This window comes from Bidens hawaiensis, unplaced genomic scaffold, assembly GCF_021521415.1.
Source record: "Bidens hawaiensis isolate Kalapana, Puna unplaced genomic scaffold, B.hawaiensis_p1.1 tig00020911_1, whole genome shotgun sequence".
NCBI lineage: Eukaryota > Viridiplantae > Streptophyta > Magnoliopsida > Asterales > Asteraceae > Bidens > Bidens hawaiensis.
The window spans coordinates 244051-262315 of NW_027493227.1; the positions used below are offsets into that span (position 1 = coordinate 244051).

Below are 18265 nucleotides of genomic sequence, written 5' to 3' on the forward strand. Positions count from 1 at the left end.
CGGCCCCGAATAAAACATCGGTTGGTCTGGTGACGACCATAAATCGTCGTCAGTATAATCTGAATCTAGGTTTGGGTACCAATTTCCAGACATTTTTGGGGTATTATATAGGAGTTTGGGGTATTATATATGAGTTTGGAGATTGAAGTTGTGTTTTGATATGGTTGAAATAGGTTGATTTTGGGGTATTATATAGGGGTTTTTAATGTTTTTTTTTTTATTTTATCCGAGCTCAACGGCTCTTTGCTGCCTCCACATCACCTTTTTCTCTCTCTTCTCCCGCGACCACACTCACGCCTGCCTGGGGCTCGCGCTCGCGCCCCGTTCGCCCCAAGGTTCGCGCCCCCGGTGGTGTGGGGTTAGCGCCTGGGGGCACGAGCGGAGGGGCTCACGCGCCCAGGTTAGCGCCCCACACCCCTCAGCCTTATGGTAGGGTAACATTTTATAAGAAATAAAATTCCACGTCAAATGTCACCTCAGCATGTCAATATCACACCGACGATTTATGCACGGTTTGGTGAGATGTCATATTTAATCTTGAACCAATGGTCCACCACTTTTTGAAAATAGGTTCATCTTATGGCCAAAATAAATAAATTTGTAGCTCAACTAGTGATGGTGCTACTTGCACAATATTTATATAGGAGACCATAATATTTAATAAATTAGGTATGATTTTTTTTAAATGTGTTATTCATACACCTTTTATAGGGTGTATATAGAGATAATATGTGTGTTAAGAGGGTGTGTGAATATTCAAAAAGGGTGTGTGAATAACCAATGCCTTTTTTAAATAATTATGAACTTCATAATTTTATAACTTAACTAGCTTCTAATGATTGGATTAAGAGCCACATTTGTAATATAAATTAATGGAGTTAGAAAACCGTTAGAAAGTGACCGAAATGTCCAAGTCGAAACAAATCGGATGGTTTTAGAGAAAAAACGATCTGGTTTTCAATGTTTAGCAATCTAAAGACCCGGCCCAGTTTGTATCTCAAACTATTCGTTTAACCTTTTTTATATTTATATATTTATATTTTTACAGCTAAAGCCTTACATAAATAAAGCTTCGATTAACTTTTAGAAATACACTATCAAGTAGGTGTGCATTAAACCTAAAAACCGATCAAAAATAGAAAAAACTGAAACAACCAAATCGAATAAAAATCAACGGTTTGGTTTTCTTAAAAACCAAACTTTCAGTTCGGTTTTGATTTTGCGTGTAACTTGAAGCGAAAAACCAAACCGAACTTATAGATTTAAAAAAGTTAACCCAAATATTTTAACTTAAATATATAATAATTAATTAATTATTAACTAACACAAAAAAAATACATACCCAATTTCATTAGTTTTAGCTAACTTGTTCATTTTGCCCACATTTTTAAGCCGAAATGGCCAACTGAAAAGACCGAAACTAAACAGTTTTTGAAAACCCAAATGCCGACATTTTTGCCTTTGGTTCGATTTTAGCCCAATATCAATCCAAACCGACCCGACCCGACCCATACACACCCAACAATCAACTAAGTCCAAACTATGGATTAAAGGAATAAAAAAAAGTCAAAATAGAAAACCAAATCCCTTTCACCGGCCAAATTGCATCACAAGTTCCCAAAAGATATAATATCATCAAGGCGTTGACAAACAAAGATTAAAGAATGTTAACACATGTATGACTATCATGCTATAGTGATTAGTAAGTTGTGCAATAAAGGTTGTAATAATTGTATAAGGTGGGTGACCCTGAAAACACCCTCCCAATCATGCCCTTGTAGTCTTGTGTTGACTATTGTTGTAGGGTTTTTAAAAGTCAAACATACCATGTATGCAAGGTGGCATGATGTACACTTTTGTCACTTTCATAGTTTCATCATGTGAATTGAAAATCACCTTTTTTTTTCTAATTCTTTTTGTGCAACTTTGGCTTATAGCATGCCTCATGCACATATAGAATAAGGATTATTTTGAAAAGGACCAAAACGGCTTATGATGGTGATTTATTCTTAAACCATGACTTAGACTACACGGTGTGGGCGTCATAGAGCGGTGAAGGGGAGAGAACACCACGTCAGGACTTTAATTTTGTGGGGTGGGAGGGGGGGGGGGGGGGTAAGGGGAAAACGGGCTGTATGTGGACGTGATGGAGCCTTTTGATAGCTTTTCACTCTCTCTCACACACACATACACACACACATATATATATATATATAATGGGGCGGTAATGGCCGTTAATTCACAACGGGGCTTTATGAAAAGTTGCTTTAAAGCCTCGTTTCCTACGTGGCTATGACGTGAAGGGGCCCTCCACAACACACAATCTTATGAACACAATGAAATGGTCACGGACATGACATTAGTAAGCAAATTGTCAAAAAGAAAAACAATTTAAAAAATGTTTTTTTTTGGAAAAATTATCTTTGTAACATGTAATACAAGTTACCTACAAATAAAATATGTTTATAAGAATACACAAACACATAAACATGAATGACAATTGACAAACACATTCATGTGAACATGCATGAAGACATGGCAATCTTCGAGATTTCGAATGCCTGAAATAAGTACTAGAAAATGAGGTTTCTTTATCCTTCGATTGTTTAACCAAACTTAAAAAAGCCATCTCTTTTCACACCCGTGTACTTAAATGGTTAATGGGCCCTACAATCAGTAGGTGTATTAATGATCCGATTGAGTCTATTAATAATTTGATCGCCCGTATAAAACTTTTATAAATATACACACACGCACACGCAAAGAAACTTTTTGTCAAAATCAGGGATGCAAACCACATGGGGTTACAAACATAACATGATTGTTTGTGTTCGTATGTTAGGCATTTATCGGACAAACGACGGTTCATGAACACTTTACCGAGAACGTAAACTGACACTAACAGGGACAAATGAACATAAACAAACACAAGTGAACATATATTAATTTGAGATTAATAATCACTAAATCAACACAAAATCACCCAAAAATCTGGAAGTACACTACATAGTATATCCAAAAAAGCTTAACACGGTAATCATAAACTTAATTAAATTAAAATAGTAATAGTAAAAATATATAAAAATATTAATAGTAAACTTCTAATAAATGAACATATATATGTAAACAAACGTAACCGGACGGACGTAAACGAACATAAACGAACGTAAATGAACGAATATAAACGAACATTAACGGATGAACCTAACGTGAACACACGGCCTCTGTTCGTGTTAATTCGTTAAGCTTACCGATCGAAATTCTTTGTTTGTGTTCGTTCATTTATTAAACAGATGAACATAAACGAGCTTCCCGCCGAACCGCTCGACGGACGTTCGGTTCGTTTACAGCCCAATCTATATCCAAACAACCCCTAAAAGTATGGCTCCATAGCTTGTTAAGGCAAATCTAATCATGGACACAATGTCGAGCTGTCGATAAGTGTGACACAATGAAACAAACATGATGTCCAAACCATAAAAGTCCCAAATGTTCAATAAGGATATCTAAATGTGGGACTACTTAATATTTGAATTGGGCATCTATGTCTTGAGCCACAAGCTGTGTATAATACTGTTCCATTAAAATCACTTAGAACCAATGCTAGGTCATAACTTGTCTAAAGCATTTAAAGACATAATAAGTTTAAGCTTCCCATCACTAATCAACTGTGTATTGATTAACTCGGAAAATGCTGACACGGCACTTAACCTTCGAACGTGACATTAAGCAATTATTTTTTAGTATAAATAAAGCTCAAACGAACTGTTACTTCTTCAAACGCGCGAACAGATTTATTTTATAATTTTTTCACATAAGCAATTTTTTAATATGTGGAATCAAAAAGTAACACACCAATAACTTATAAGTTATTTAGAGTTGGATAGATATATATGTATAACTTAAAATACAAAGAAATTAGACCCCATGTAACTAAGTTCATTGAATATAGGTAAAAACGAGTTTGAATCTACCATGGTAAGCGAAAAACATGGTAAATAAATGTAACATGTAGTAATATTGCAACGATGAAAACAAATTTTGAATAAAGTAAAATGTGCTTACTCTAATCCATATCAACATAAGAATCAGTATCATCAGAATCAGTATCATCAGAATCACTTCTCTCGGGCTCCCCAACATTCGTTCCCGCCACTGAAACGTCGTGTTTTGCTGCAAGTGCCGGTGCAGCTTTCTTCATATCACCAGTTTCATTTTGTTCAGTCATATGTGAACAAAAAACTAAAGTCAAGGAAAATAAGTATATAAACAATCATAAATGCAGGGGATGGTTTAAATAAAAACCAATAAGATATATTTTTTTAAACTTCGTGATCTATATATATATATATATATATAGGATTAGGATCATGTGAGAACAATTTTGAAATTGAGAACTTTGAGAACCATTTTGGACCACAAAAAAGATTCTTTTTATAAACAATAAAAAAAATTATAAAAAAAAACACGAAAATAAAAAAAGTAAAAAAACCAAAAATTTTTATTTTTCATCCCGGTTTCATTAAAAAATAAATAAATAAAAATATCGGTTTAACAAAATTATACATATATGTATAATACGAATTTTTTAATTTTATACAAGTTAATCTTTATACACATATGTACAATTAAGATAAATGATAATTTACATATGTGTACATTATGTAAATCAATATTAAATTAAAATACGCATGTGTATAACTAGAGTGTTTTTTTTATGAAAACGGGATGAAAAATAAAATTTTTTGAATTTTTTACTTTTTTAAAATTTTCGTTTTTTTTTGTTTTATAATTTTTTGAAGGAGTTTTTTTTGTGGCTTAAAATGGTTCTCAAAGTTCTCAATTTCCAAAGAGTTCTCTTAGGATCCTCACCCTATATATATATACATATATTTTCTTTTTGATTTCGTAAAGAATAATAACCTATAAAAAGAATGAAAAAGTAAAAATCTAAAAGTTATGTGGTTAAAAGTGATTTTCACGTGTTTTCAAGTTAAATGTGGTATCAAAACGTGCGTGTATTAGACAAGTATAAGTAAAACTACAAAAGGATATCGAAATTTCCAGCAGTTCCACCATTCATGATGTTCAAAAGATCTTTCTCAACTCTTTGCACAAGTTCAGGCTGCAATTAATATAAACATTAAACACCATCATATCATAATTAAAAGTTTAAAGTGCAGAAAATTTACAAAAACATATAATAAAAAAAATAAAAAAATCATACATTTAAATCAGGTTCTCTGCGAAACCTCCGCTTTCTAGCGTCTCGCATAGGAGGGGTAAGACCATGGCGGCTCTCCACTACATCTGGCAGTAGATCACCGCCACCCTCTTCTCTAACTACAATCATCTGTCACATTATACAATTGTCACTATGCTAATGTGAAAAAATATTATAAGTTATAAGATAGGTAAAACCGCCTACTTGACCAATATCTGCTGTTTTGATCAGAACATTATCATCATAAGTTTTGTATGACTCCGTGATAGTCGGAAGGTCCAAAAGTGAAGCGGGAAAACAGTCATTTCCAATTAGAAATGTGCCATTCCTACCGTCGTCTGCAATGTGCGAATAGAATAATAAAAGTAGAGCAAAAGTCCAGAAATTAGAGCAGGTATTAACTAGGGGTGCAAATGAGCCAACCCGCTCGCAAGCTACTCGAGATCGGATCGGTAAAAAGCTTGAAACAAGCCGAGGCTTAACGAACGCGATCTGAGCTTGAGCCTCAAATAAAACTCGTTTGGTTATCGAGCCTGAGCTCGAACCTTGTATGGGAAGATCGTTTAGGCTCGTCGACCCTTGTGTATTTTTTTAATTTTAGCTCTTTTGGACTTATATGTATTAGTTTCATACTACACAACCGAGCTCGAGCTCGTTTAAGGTACTGCACATGAGCTTTGGCTTGTTTGAGGTTTTCTCAAAATATATAAAAATGACAAAGACTGTATATAAGTTTATTAATAAATAATAAACGAGCGAAGCTCGAGCTTTAGAAAAAAAACCTTATAACAAGCCGAGCCCAAGTTTGAAAAAACGACTCAGCCGAGCCCATGGTTGTTAAGAACAAGAGCTCGAAACGAAACGAGCCGAGCTCGCTTGCTCGTGCATTAGAGAAAGAGCTTGAAACGAGCCAAGCTCGAAGTTGAAAAAACTATTAGCAAGCCGAGCTCGAAACGAGCCAAGCTTGAGCTTAATAACAAGAGCTCGAAACGAGCCGAGCTCGAGCTTATAATAACAAGAGCTCGGAACAAGCTGAGCTCAAAACGAGCCAAGCTTGAGCTTAAGAACAAAATCTCGAAACGAGCCGAGCTTGAGTTTGAAAAAACTATTAGCAAGCCGAGCTCGAAACGAGCCAAGCTTGAGCTTAATAACAAGAGCTCGAAACGAGCCGAGCTCGAGCTTATAATAACAAGAGCTCGGAACAAGCTGAGCTCAAAACGAGCCAAGCTTGAGCTTAAGAACAAAATCTCGAAACGAGCCGAGCTTGAGTTTGAAAAAACTATTAGCAAGCCGAGCTCGAACAAGAGCTCGAAACGAGCCAAGCTTGAGCTTAATAACAAGAGCTCGAAACGAGCCGAGCTCGAGCTTATAATAACAAGAGCTCGGAACAAGCTGAGCTCAAAACGAGCCAAGCTTGAGCTTAAGAACAAAATCTCGAAACGAGCCGAGCTTGAGTTTGAAAAAACTATTAGCAAGCCGAGCTCGAAACGAGCCAAGCTTGAGCTTAATAACAAGAGCTCGAAACGAGCCGAGCTCGAGCTTATAATAACAAGAGCTCGGAACAAGCTGAGCTCAAAACGAGCCAAGCTTGAGCTTAAGAACAAAATCTCGAAACGAGCCGAGCTTGAGTTTGAAAAAACTATTAGCAAGCCGAGCTCGAACAAGAGCTCGAAACGAGCCAAGCTTGAGCTTAATAACAAGAGCTCGAAACGAGCCGAGCTCGAGCTTATAATAACAAGAGCTCGGAACAAGCTGAGCTCAAAACGAGCCAAGCTTGAGCTTAAGAACAAAATCTCGAAACGAGCCGAGCTTGAGTTTGAAAAAACTATTAGCAAGCCGAGCTCGAACAAGAGCTCGAAACGAGCCAAGCTTGAGCTTAATAACAAGAGCTCGAAACGAGCCGAGCTCGAGCTTATAATAACAAGAGCTCGGAACAAGCTGAGCTCAAAACGAGCCAAGCTTGAGCTTAAGAACAAAATCTCGAAACGAGCCGAGCTTGAGTTTGAAAAAACTATTAGCAAGCCGAGCTCGAACAAGAGCTCGAAACGAGCCAAGCTTGAGCTCAATAACAAGAGCTCGAAACGAGCCGAGCTCGAGCTTATAATAACAAGAGCTCGGAACAAGCTGAGCTCAAAACGAGCCAAGCTTGAGCTTAAGAACAAAATCTCGAAACGAGCCGAGCTTGAGTTTGAAAAAACTATTAGCAAGCCGAGCTCGAACAAGAGCTCGAAACGAGCCAAGCTTGAGCTTAAGAACAAAAGCTCGAAACGAGCCGAGTTCGAGCTTAATAACAAGAGCTTTAATTTGAATGACAACAAATTAAACATTAATTTGAATGAGATTGAAATTGAAGATTTAGGGTTTATTACGGATTACAAAATCACGCAATTAATTAATAGAATCACTGAGATTGAGATCGTACCTTGAATCGTTGCTATGGTGAAATGATAATACAGGTTTTGAATTGGATAATATTATCAACTCCGGTGGCCGGAATCCAGAGTCTCCGACGAAGCAGAGGTATGGATTTAGATTTTATAGGTTTTCAAACCACCGGTTTATAACCCGGCCCACCTTCGGTAAAAACGGGTTTGGGCCAAACCGGTTTGGACCTGTCCTAACTAAAGGTGCACAAACCGATTTAAAACTCAAAACCGGTTCGGTTTGATCAACAAAAGTCAAACCCGGTTTATGATCAGTTTCGGTTTCGGTTCGGGTTGAAACCGGTTTCTTACCATGTTAAGATCAGTTTCGGTTCGGGTTTTGATAGGTGGTTGTCCGGTTTTGGTCGGTTTCGGTTTGGTTAACCGGTTTTGATGGAGAAAACTACAAACCGGTTCAAATCGGTTCCAAACCGGTATCTACATAATCGGTTTCAAATTGGTTCGGTTTCTTCGTTTTTCGGGTCGGTCTAGTTAACCGCTTTGCTTGCCTACCTCTACTCCCAACTGTCTTGTGTACCAGTTCGTAGTCTTGTTGATGGAAAGCGCCTGAAACCAGTTTTGGACCCGACCCAAGGTAATAACACGTCAACAACCCCGGGTTTATAATCTGGCCATAATCGATATGGTTTGAGCATTATTCCTTGTAAACTACCCGAACCCATTTTTTACAAACCGATTTTTATTATCTGTTGACCAATCCGATTCAGTTTATAGCTCAAACCGGTTTTGTACGCCTCTAATTAAAAGCTTTTTTTTCTCTATTTTTTTTATCATGTAGAATAACAATATTCAGTCTAAGACTAAGGTGGTGTTTGTGTTTTCATAAAAGAGCTCCATAGCCTCTTTTGTCTGCGCCTGGCGACATTGAGGTTTGCAGACTATTTGTTTTCCGGAAGACAATTCATTAAAAAAATGTCTGCGCGCCTTCTTCTTCGCGCAGACATGGACCACTCACTTCTCACCTCTTTTAAATGGTCAAATGAGCATCTAAAATGCTTATTGAAGAGTTTTGAGCGATGAGTTGTTCGAACAATACAATCAACCCAATATGTCATTCAGAAATACTCATGTGCACTTTGATGCTAAAGAAGACGAGGTTGAAGCACATGGCACTGCATCAGATCGAGGATATATGACGCAATTACGAGATGAAATTATTGAGTAGTTAATGCAAAGTACTGAAGAAATTATTTAAAAAAAATTGTGGTTTTATGAAAATTATTTCAGTGTTATTTGACTATTATTTAAATTTCTATGTTGAATGAATTTTTTATTTAAATTTCAGCTTATTTAAGCATTTATGTTATATATTAGCAGTTTGCATACGTTAAAAAGCAAACAGTCTTCTTTTTCATACTGTAGAGTTTTGGTCCACCTCTTCTGCTATAAATGCCTGCAAATATAAGCCGCAAAATACAGACATTTTACCTCTTAAAAACAAACAAAACCTAAAAGCAGGAGAAGTCGTTTTCTACTTTTTCAATATATGGTACATTGCAAGCCTATTGGTGCAAAGTCTTATATTTTAATAAGTACATGCGTGGTTTTAGTTTGTCTTTTTTTTTTTCTTTAAAAAAACCAAATTTCTTTTTGTTTAATTTAATATACAAAACCTTACACCCTCTTGTTCGTCAATCGACACTTTTCAACTTTTACTGGGGTGGATTGACGAAGAAAATAGTGGAAAAGTTTTTGTTTATTAAAAAAAGCTAAATTAGGGATTTTTCGTATTTTGTACTTCTGCTACTTCAAATGAAAAGTGTTTTGCACGTCTGTGTGAGCTCCGATAATTACACTCGGTAGAATGGTAACACATCAAACAACTCACTATTTCAACCTTGACCTGAAACCTGATGGTACTTGCCTTGCAAGACCCATCAACCCGAGACCGACCTTACCATTCATGGTTGATTTTCGGTTCACATTTTTCTGCACAATCGGTTCTAGGCCAGTTCGGACCCATTGGACAGTTCTACGTACCAACACTTATTTACTAATGCATATACACACATACACATGCGCATGCACTTACACGTATACACATTATACACTGACTGTTGTGATCTAGATTATACATAAACAATACAAATATTTTATAAACTATGAATAGTTTTTGGTAGTTTTATTGAATGTTATTATCAACTGGTTTATATATGACCGAGCTACATAATATTGTATAGATTGTATTATATTAGTTTGTTTATTTGGGTTTATAATTGTGGTCTCTTTACTCTTATATTGAGACTTTGAGAGAGACATATTAGTCAAAAATCCGTATGCAACACTTGATCCGATCGGCTAAGATGTTTGATTTTTTTTTTCTTAATAAAAACTTAATAATAGTTGTTTGTGTAACCCGGCCAACCTAGATCGACAAAGTGAACTTTTTTGTATAGCGATCAAACTCACATACTTTATCAATACTCTGCTAAGGTTAAGCATGGTGTACAATAAACTATCGCACCCAAAATAGAAGTAACAAAACTATACTAGTAACAAATTGAAAGTTTAAATACGTTGATTTCATATACTATGTATCACAAGCTTATACAAGCTTGATTCTCCATACATTACATATATCACTCATTTATTCTTTACTCTTTATTCATAAAACAAAAAACAAAACAAAAAAACATATTGTTTTGTTTCACACCTTTGCAAAATCAACTGTGGCCTTCCCATCATGAGCCTTTCTAAAAAAATGCTTGACATAATCCGAGTAGAGTACATTTTTATAGATCGGTTTCTCTCCGCTCTCAATCACTTCCGCCAATGGTCCAATAATGTCACTAGGCCTCGGGTTGACAAATATCGGGACAGAAATCCTGTTATCATTTCCATTAGCAATTACACGATGCTCAACGCTTTTGTACTTACCGTTACTCATGATTTGAAGTGCGTCTCCAACGTTGATTACCAAAGATCCGCTCACCGGAGGGACATGAACCCATTTCATAGAATCTATGTTTCGTACGTATAGCCCCCCAATGTCATCTTGAAGTAGTATTGTGAGTGTGGATACGTCTGAATGACGGCCCACACCTACAGTGAGCTCAGGGTTAGGGCATTTTGGATAGTAGTTAAGGTTGATCCTCTTTGATCCCATTAGAATCGACTCTTTAGTTTCGTCGATTTCTTTTACGTTTAGTCCATTCATCAGTATCTTGAGCAACTTCTTGACAACGGTTTCGGAACTCTTTATATATTCCAAAGCTTGATTCCTGAGGTGACAAAGATACTTTACATATGAAACTTTATTGCGCATGTCAAGTATAACACTAACTAGATGTGTCAAATGTGATACACTTATTTAATTATCAAACCTAGTTACTTTTATCACTTATATAATTTATCACTTCCATCTCCTATGATTAACTAATCAACAAAAACTTATAGATTAATAAATGCTATTTTTTGTTGTTATATTTACTTACAATTTGTTTAAAATAAGGTTATACAATTATGCAAATTTTACTAATCATGAAGTTTTGTTACCTCAAAATGAGTACTAGTTACAATTTTAAATCTTATAATACCTGATTTTTAGTAAAAACTTTTAACTGGCTTCTAGTTAGGTTGCAAATGAGTCGAGCTGCTCGCGAACTATTTGAGATAAGCTCGTTAAAAAGATCGACCGATGCGAGCTGCTCGCGAGCTACTTGGGGCTCAAACTGATATATTATTTTATACATAAAACTATAACAGGAATAAAATATTAAAATAATTATAATTATATAAAAAAATAACATTTTTTTGAACTCGAGGTTGAAAATCTACTCACGAACCAAGCTCGAGCTTTGAAAATAGAACTCGAAACGAGCTGAGGTCTAGCTCTGTGTAAGTTAAATGAGCAGAGCTCAAGCCTAGTCGAGCTCAGGCTTGGCTCGACTCATTTGCACCCCTACTTCTAGTGAGATTTTCAAAGTTCATAGTTAGCATAACATACTTATTGACATGTTTTCTTCATATATACTACATACCATAAGTGGATTAATATTTACATTAACTTAACTCTAAATTAAACAAATATACTTTTACCTACAAACTGGAGGCCAAAGGGAAGCAGCCTCATCATCAGAAACAAAGAACAAGCTAAGATAATCCTTCCACTCGAGCGCTTTCTCCGCTTCAGGAGTAAAGCTCGTACCAAACCGGACACTATTGGTAACCGATTGCTCTTTCGAGTATTTCAGCTTTTCTTCAGCTGGCAACTCATAAAACTTATGAGTTGCATCTTTCACATTTTCAAGAACATGCATGGGAACTCCATGGTTTATTATTTGAAAAAATCCCCATTTTTGCGCGGCATCACATACCACTTTTGTTACCTTTGGATTATCCCAATTCGACAAGTCAATAACCGGGATGGAATCTTTATTAAATTCTTCGTTGGTTGTATGATCAAACCGCTCTTGTGGCGGTTGAATGTACTGGTATGGTAATGTCTTGATCCCCAGGTCGGATAATCCTTTGACCCCATGACCTTTGTTCACTACAAAGTCAAGAATGTTGAGTGGGGTTGAGTGGATAGTGGAGATTGATGGAGCCATGGTTCAAGAAGCTAGTGTGTTAATTAATGTGATGGTTTTGTTTAGTTAGTTTGGTTACTATTTATATATAAAATCTAGTGGAAGATAAAATATAATAAGTAGCAGTATTCATGCCTTGTGACATGCATATACATGGCTATACACATTCCGGTTGGTTTGTGAAAGGAACAGTTTATATTTCGTGTTATTAATATTATTAAATAAATGTTTGATTAATTAAATTCCAGTGGTGTAGAAATCGATAGTTGGTAGTCGGGCGGTGGGATGGGGACTAATGATTAGTCGGAATTAATCATATCGGACTTTAATATAAACTTTTCAATTATATATATACACATACATTATTATATGTAATTTTCATTTTTATATATACGTATATATACATTTTAGCTGGAAATTGGCAATAATCTCATTGAAAACCGTTGAATTTGGCTGGAACATCATCGGAAACCGTCGAATTTGGCCGGAACTTCGCCAGAAAAATGTTGACTAAGTCCCGACTAATTGCGATTTTCACCGGATTCAACCATTGACTTAATTAATTGGCCGACTAGTCCAAAATTAATCAGTGAGGTGGCTATACACACTCCGGTTGGTTTGTTAAAGGAACGGTTTATATTTCGTGTTATTAATATTATTAAATAAATGTATGATTAATTAAAGCTGATATGAATTCTTTTTATTTTCTTTTTTTTTTCCGTAAATATATTTTAATGATTTAATCTAATATATCTGATTTATCTTTTATAAACTAATCTACAATCATGCCTTGAAGGCTTGAACGTTGAGGTAACGGTGATGCTATAACGTTATATTTGGTTCACATAATCGAAACATTATATATTTTTTTTGAAAGGCAAATTTCTTAATCCCTTGTTGAAAGTGAAATTTGAACCCAGAACCTTCACAAATCTTAGGTGTTTTTAGAGGCTTTGCCTCTATCATTGGAACACCATCCCAATATATTTAGGTGTATGAATTATTATTATTATTATTATTATTATTATTTTGTGTTGCCGCTACAGTGCATATTATTATCTATATATAGTAAAACACAAACTTGGGGCCGTAGTATTTTGGTTGGGCCATATGATGCTCGGTCACTGGACCATGCTATTTATTTTTATTTTTTTCATATATTTTAATTTTGGTACCGTAACGAATATAACGAAATGACTGATATTGTATATACTCGCTGCCTCAAAGTCGGGACTGGCAAGACTCGGCTTTTGCCAATGTCCGGGTTTTACCGACCGGCGCCACCTCACCTGTCCACCTCGATTTTTTTTATATTTTTTAGTTCTAGTATCATAACGAACGTAACCGAAACCGATCGAATTCATTTCGACTCACTTTCTCAACGCCAGGGACCAACAACGCTTGAGTTTTCTAACACTAGAGTTTTACCGACCAAATACACGTCGTTTTAAATATTTTGTTTAAATACGTTAATCTTTTATATATTAGTTCGACGAATTTATGGTATCGTTACCAACGTAACTGATACCTACCAAATTCTTGTCGCCGCACCATCGCAACTCGGAATAAACATTGTTTTACCCTACGCTATAAAAGTGGCGCCATATTTTTAAGGTTTTATTCTAAGTATGTTAATTTGACGAATATTTATGAACGTAAACAATACTGACCGAATTCTCAAAACTCATCAATGCAACTCCCGGGTTCGCGCAAAGCGCGAGTAAATTACTAGTTGATATTTAATTTTGACTTAAAAATTCCACATTTTGTTTGAATTGATGTTTAATATGACTTTGTTTTTCCAACCAAGATTGCATTTTGTTGTTGTTCAATTAATTTGATGCAATAATAATAATAATAATAATAATAATAAAGGATATGTTATTATTATTAACAAATTGGTTAATAAGCCTTTGTTAGGACACATTTATCAACTGGTCGACCTGTTTAAGACGAAACATGTTAATCTCAAGCCTAAACTCGTTAATATTTGTGTCATTTTGTGTTAGAAGTTGCGAGTCATGTCTATGCTCAAACCACGTATATACATATGGGGGAAAGATAACGTACAAATGATATTAGCGTGCTAATTGTGAGAATTGGGTAGAGTAATTACATATACAAACAGAGTTATGTAATTACATCATAGAGTAATTATGTAATTACTCTATGATGTAATTCATAATTACCGTACTTATATATATAATTATTGTACTTGTATATACAATGCATATAGGACTACAAAAGTACAAAATAAAACCGTTTTTCTTTTAATCAAGGATATGTTATCAAAAAGAGTTATATAAACACGTTAAGACAAACAAAGAGTACATTTTGATAATAGTAAACTAAACCATTTATGAAAAAAAAGGTTTCATTTCGATGTATACCTCGTTTGATATAAATTCTATATATTCACTTGCAACTCTTGCTATATAGGTTAGGGTTCAATGTTTGGTTGTGAATTTCAGTATGTATTTGTAACTATAACGAACTATACACGCTAATTCACAAAAAAAGCATTTCAATTCAATTAAAATTCCTTACAGAGACGATGTGAGAAGTAAGGTTGCCTTGTTGAGAGAATTAAGGCTCACAATTGAACCTATAACCGATTGCATGTTTGTTGTCCAGTGGTCTCAAATAAATCCAGTTTAAATCTTTAATCGCGCAACTAAAGTATATTCTTTAACCACTGGTCAAGGAGTTCCATTCGTCAACCTAAAAGTAAGCTCATTTAATAAACGTTCCCAAACCCAAGTTTCCACTTATCGAGCTCGAGCCGACTCGTGAGCCTAAATAAGCCTATCGTTTTTATAATTTTTCAAAATATATATTTAATAATTATAATTAATATAAGATGTTATGAAACAATAAATAAAAACAAATAATTATATTATTTATACATAAAATTATAAAGAAACAATATATATTCATAACTATAACTATATTAAAAATAATCAAAAAATAATAAACGAGACGAACTCAAACTTGAAAATCTATTCATGAGCCAAACTCGAGTTTTGAAATAGAGCTTAAGCTCGACTCGTTTGCATCTCTAGAAGCAGGCTGTAAATGAACCAAACGAACACGAACAAGGCCTTGTCCTTGTTCGTAATTCGTTAAGGAAATAATGTGTTCACGAAAGGTTCATGAAAACTTACCGAACGGGATTTTATGTTCGTGTTCGTTCATTATGGAAATCAATGTGCTCACAAAAGGTTCACGAACACAAACGGACATAAATAAAATCGACAGAGCCTCGAGATTAAGACCGATGTATTCATCAATGTGAATAATGAAAGCATGTAAACGAATTGAATGAACACGAACAAGGGCGTGTTCGTATTCGTTCATTTAACTTTAAACGAATACGGACACTTAATCGAACAAATATTTATGTTCATGTTCGATTATTTAAAAATGAACATTTGTGTTCGTTTAAGCCTATCCAGAAGATACATATTGTGACATCTGCCCTGATCCGACCCGACCCAGGTACCCGTTTCTCTGACCCGATCTCTCTTTTATTATTTAATATTTATACTTATATTTTATTTTTAATAATAATAATATATATTTCCTTCCCGCCTCTTTCTCTCTCTTTCTTTCCGCCGTCCCGTCCCTCTTCCTTCTCTCTTTCCGCCTTCTTTTCCCTCTTGTCGCCGTCCCGCCCTTACGCCTTGTTTCCCTCCTCTTTGCTTGTCCTTTGGTTCTTCCCGCCTAAGGATGTCTGCAGCTCCACGCGCCAGACTCCTTACATGGAAGCCTGCGTGAAGACATCTTGTTCCTGCGATGAGTGAAGAGAACTCTTCTCGCAGCACGCTAAGAATGCATGTTCTTCCCGCAATGCGCTAAGAATGTATGTTCTTCCCGCGATGCGCTTAGAATTCTTGTTCTTCACGCAGCACGCTAAGGATTTGTGATTCTTCCCGCAGTACGCTAAGGAATGTTGTGCCAGCCTTCGCGCTCGCGCACTCAGCCTTCCCGCGCTTAACTCTTGTATCTTCTGTTTAAATCTAGCCGTTTGCTTTTGTGTTGTCTTATCTTTTGAGCTGTTGACCTAATCTGCTTTATGTCTGAATAGTTACTTTCGGCGCAGCATGCGTACCAACCCCCATTGGTTGGTAGAAAAAGTGACTGACATTATCTTTTGAGATCTGCTTTTGCCATGCTTGACCAGTACCTTTATCTGACCTGCCCATGCCTTTTTACTGTTCGCTGTCAGCTTTATCTTGCCCCCTGCAGCTGCCATATCTTTTGATATCTTTACTTTTCAGAACTTTTTACCGTTGATATCTTTTCTTTTACTTTTTGAGATCTTTTCCCCTTTTTCTAGGGTTTGTGTCTCCTAGGGTTTTCCTATAAATAATAATAATATTTTCATAACACATCACACACAAACACTTAATCTCTCCTGTTCTCTTGCTCCTTGCTCTCTCTGCCGTCTTCCTCTCCTGCCTCCGTCTTCCTCCCTGTTCTTCCCTGCTTTTCCGGTAATATATATATATTATATATAATAATTTACTTATTAATTATGCTAACTTATAATCAAGACTTAAAACAGATCATTAAAACAATAATCTTATTTATAGGTTAACTTGTGCTTGTTTAAAGTTGGTTCTTGCTTTATCTTACACCGCATCGTTTATCATGTGAGTTATCTCGTATCTAATCCCTTTTTATTTTAAATGCTTTGGGATGTTCATGTGTTCATACAAAACTTGAGTCTTAAACTTGTTTATGAACTTTAGTCGCGCAGTATCCCATGTGTTGAGGACGTTTACTTGGCTGTTTATTTGTATGTGTGTATCATTAACCGCTTTGTTCGGCCTATTCCGCAGTTCCGTTGGTACCATTAGTTGAACACGGGAGACCTATCGTTTACGGTTTTCTTTGTTTACACTTGCACAGATGTTTTCTCGTTTTTATGCTCAATTGGGAGCATGGATTGAACTATGATCTATGAACTATCTTAGGCTTGATCACAATCTGATTACACCCTTGTTAAACTCTAGACATACACGTGTTGCGCGCAGATTTACTGTGTTTATCTATGATTATCTATTAAACTTGATTTCTCACCAACACGCAAGTGTTTGACGTTTATTTTAACACATGTTCAGGTTTGCAGTAGCTGTTTTGGAGCTTGTGGACACGTAGGACGTTTTTACTTTTGGACCTAGAATTAAAATGTATCAAGACAAGTTCATGTTGTTTGAATATTATAATTTATAATATATTGATTTATGTTTGATTTATGTTCTTTATTTTCCCCGCTGCGCGTGCGCGATAAAATGTGTATTAATAAATATTGACACCAATAGTGTCGCGAGTAATGAAGCAATATGTGGCGCCCCGATGTATAATCCGCCTTTGGTCGGGGTGTTACAGATTGGTATCAGAGCTCGTTGACTTTAGGATAGGTGGTTAGACGTAACGGCCTAGAATACCTAAGAGTCCCTTCTCGCGCATGAGAGAAATCTCATGTTTGCGCGCTTATTGTTAATTACTCGTTATTTATGAATATGCTCGCACTTGCGCAGTATATGATTTTATGTTCTATTTCGCGATACTTCGATTTTGGTTGAATTTCGATTTTTATTGATTTTACTTACATATTCGTTTGTGGGATTTGAAAATCCGAAAAGTCATGGTGATACATGAATAGTTGATTTTCAATTTCCATTTACGATTATGTTCTGAGGTTGGAGACTTGAAAAGTCATGGTGATACATGAATTGTCAACCTCCAATACTCATTTTCTTGTATATTTTATATTGAAGATTGGAAAGTCATGGTGATACATGAATCGTCAATCTCCAATACTCGTTTACTCGTATATTTTAAATTGGGAATTCGGAAAGTCATGGTGATGCATGAATTGTCGATTTCTGATTTGAATTTGTTACCTTTATTAAGTCTGCATATGGGGTCATTTATTTTACTTTAACTTTTGATAGCATCTAACTCCGTGAAACCAAGCTTTATAAGATTAAAACTTTGCGCTAAAACCAAGATATTAACTAAAATTAAAAATTTTTATATAGAATGCCTCCGCTATCTCG

The 18265-nt window shown here is 35.6% G+C and overlaps 1 protein-coding gene and 1 pseudogene across 2 annotated transcripts; both read right to left on the bottom strand.

Moving 5' to 3' along the window:
- Positions 1–4932: 4932 nt before the first annotated feature.
- Positions 4933–5809, bottom strand: LOC143562133 (transcription initiation factor TFIID subunit 7 pseudogene; annotated as a pseudogene). Its single transcript, XR_013140430.1, has 3 exons — positions 5429–5809; positions 5228–5353; positions 4933–5125 (listed from the first exon to the last, which is right to left on the bottom strand). The product of XR_013140430.1 is annotated as a transcription initiation factor TFIID subunit 7 pseudogene (transcript).
- Positions 5810–10227: 4418 nt separating this feature from the next.
- Positions 10228–12503, bottom strand: LOC143562121 (feruloyl CoA ortho-hydroxylase F6H1-3-like). The gene is made up of 2 exons (XM_077050023.1): positions 11707–12503; positions 10228–10889 (listed from the first exon to the last, which is right to left on the bottom strand). The coding sequence occupies exons 1-2, from the start codon at positions 12216–12218 to the stop codon at positions 10316–10318; spliced, it is 1086 nt and encodes a 361-aa protein (XP_076906138.1). The 5' UTR covers positions 12219–12503; the 3' UTR covers positions 10228–10315.
- Between the last annotated feature and the right edge of the window lie 5762 nt (positions 12504–18265).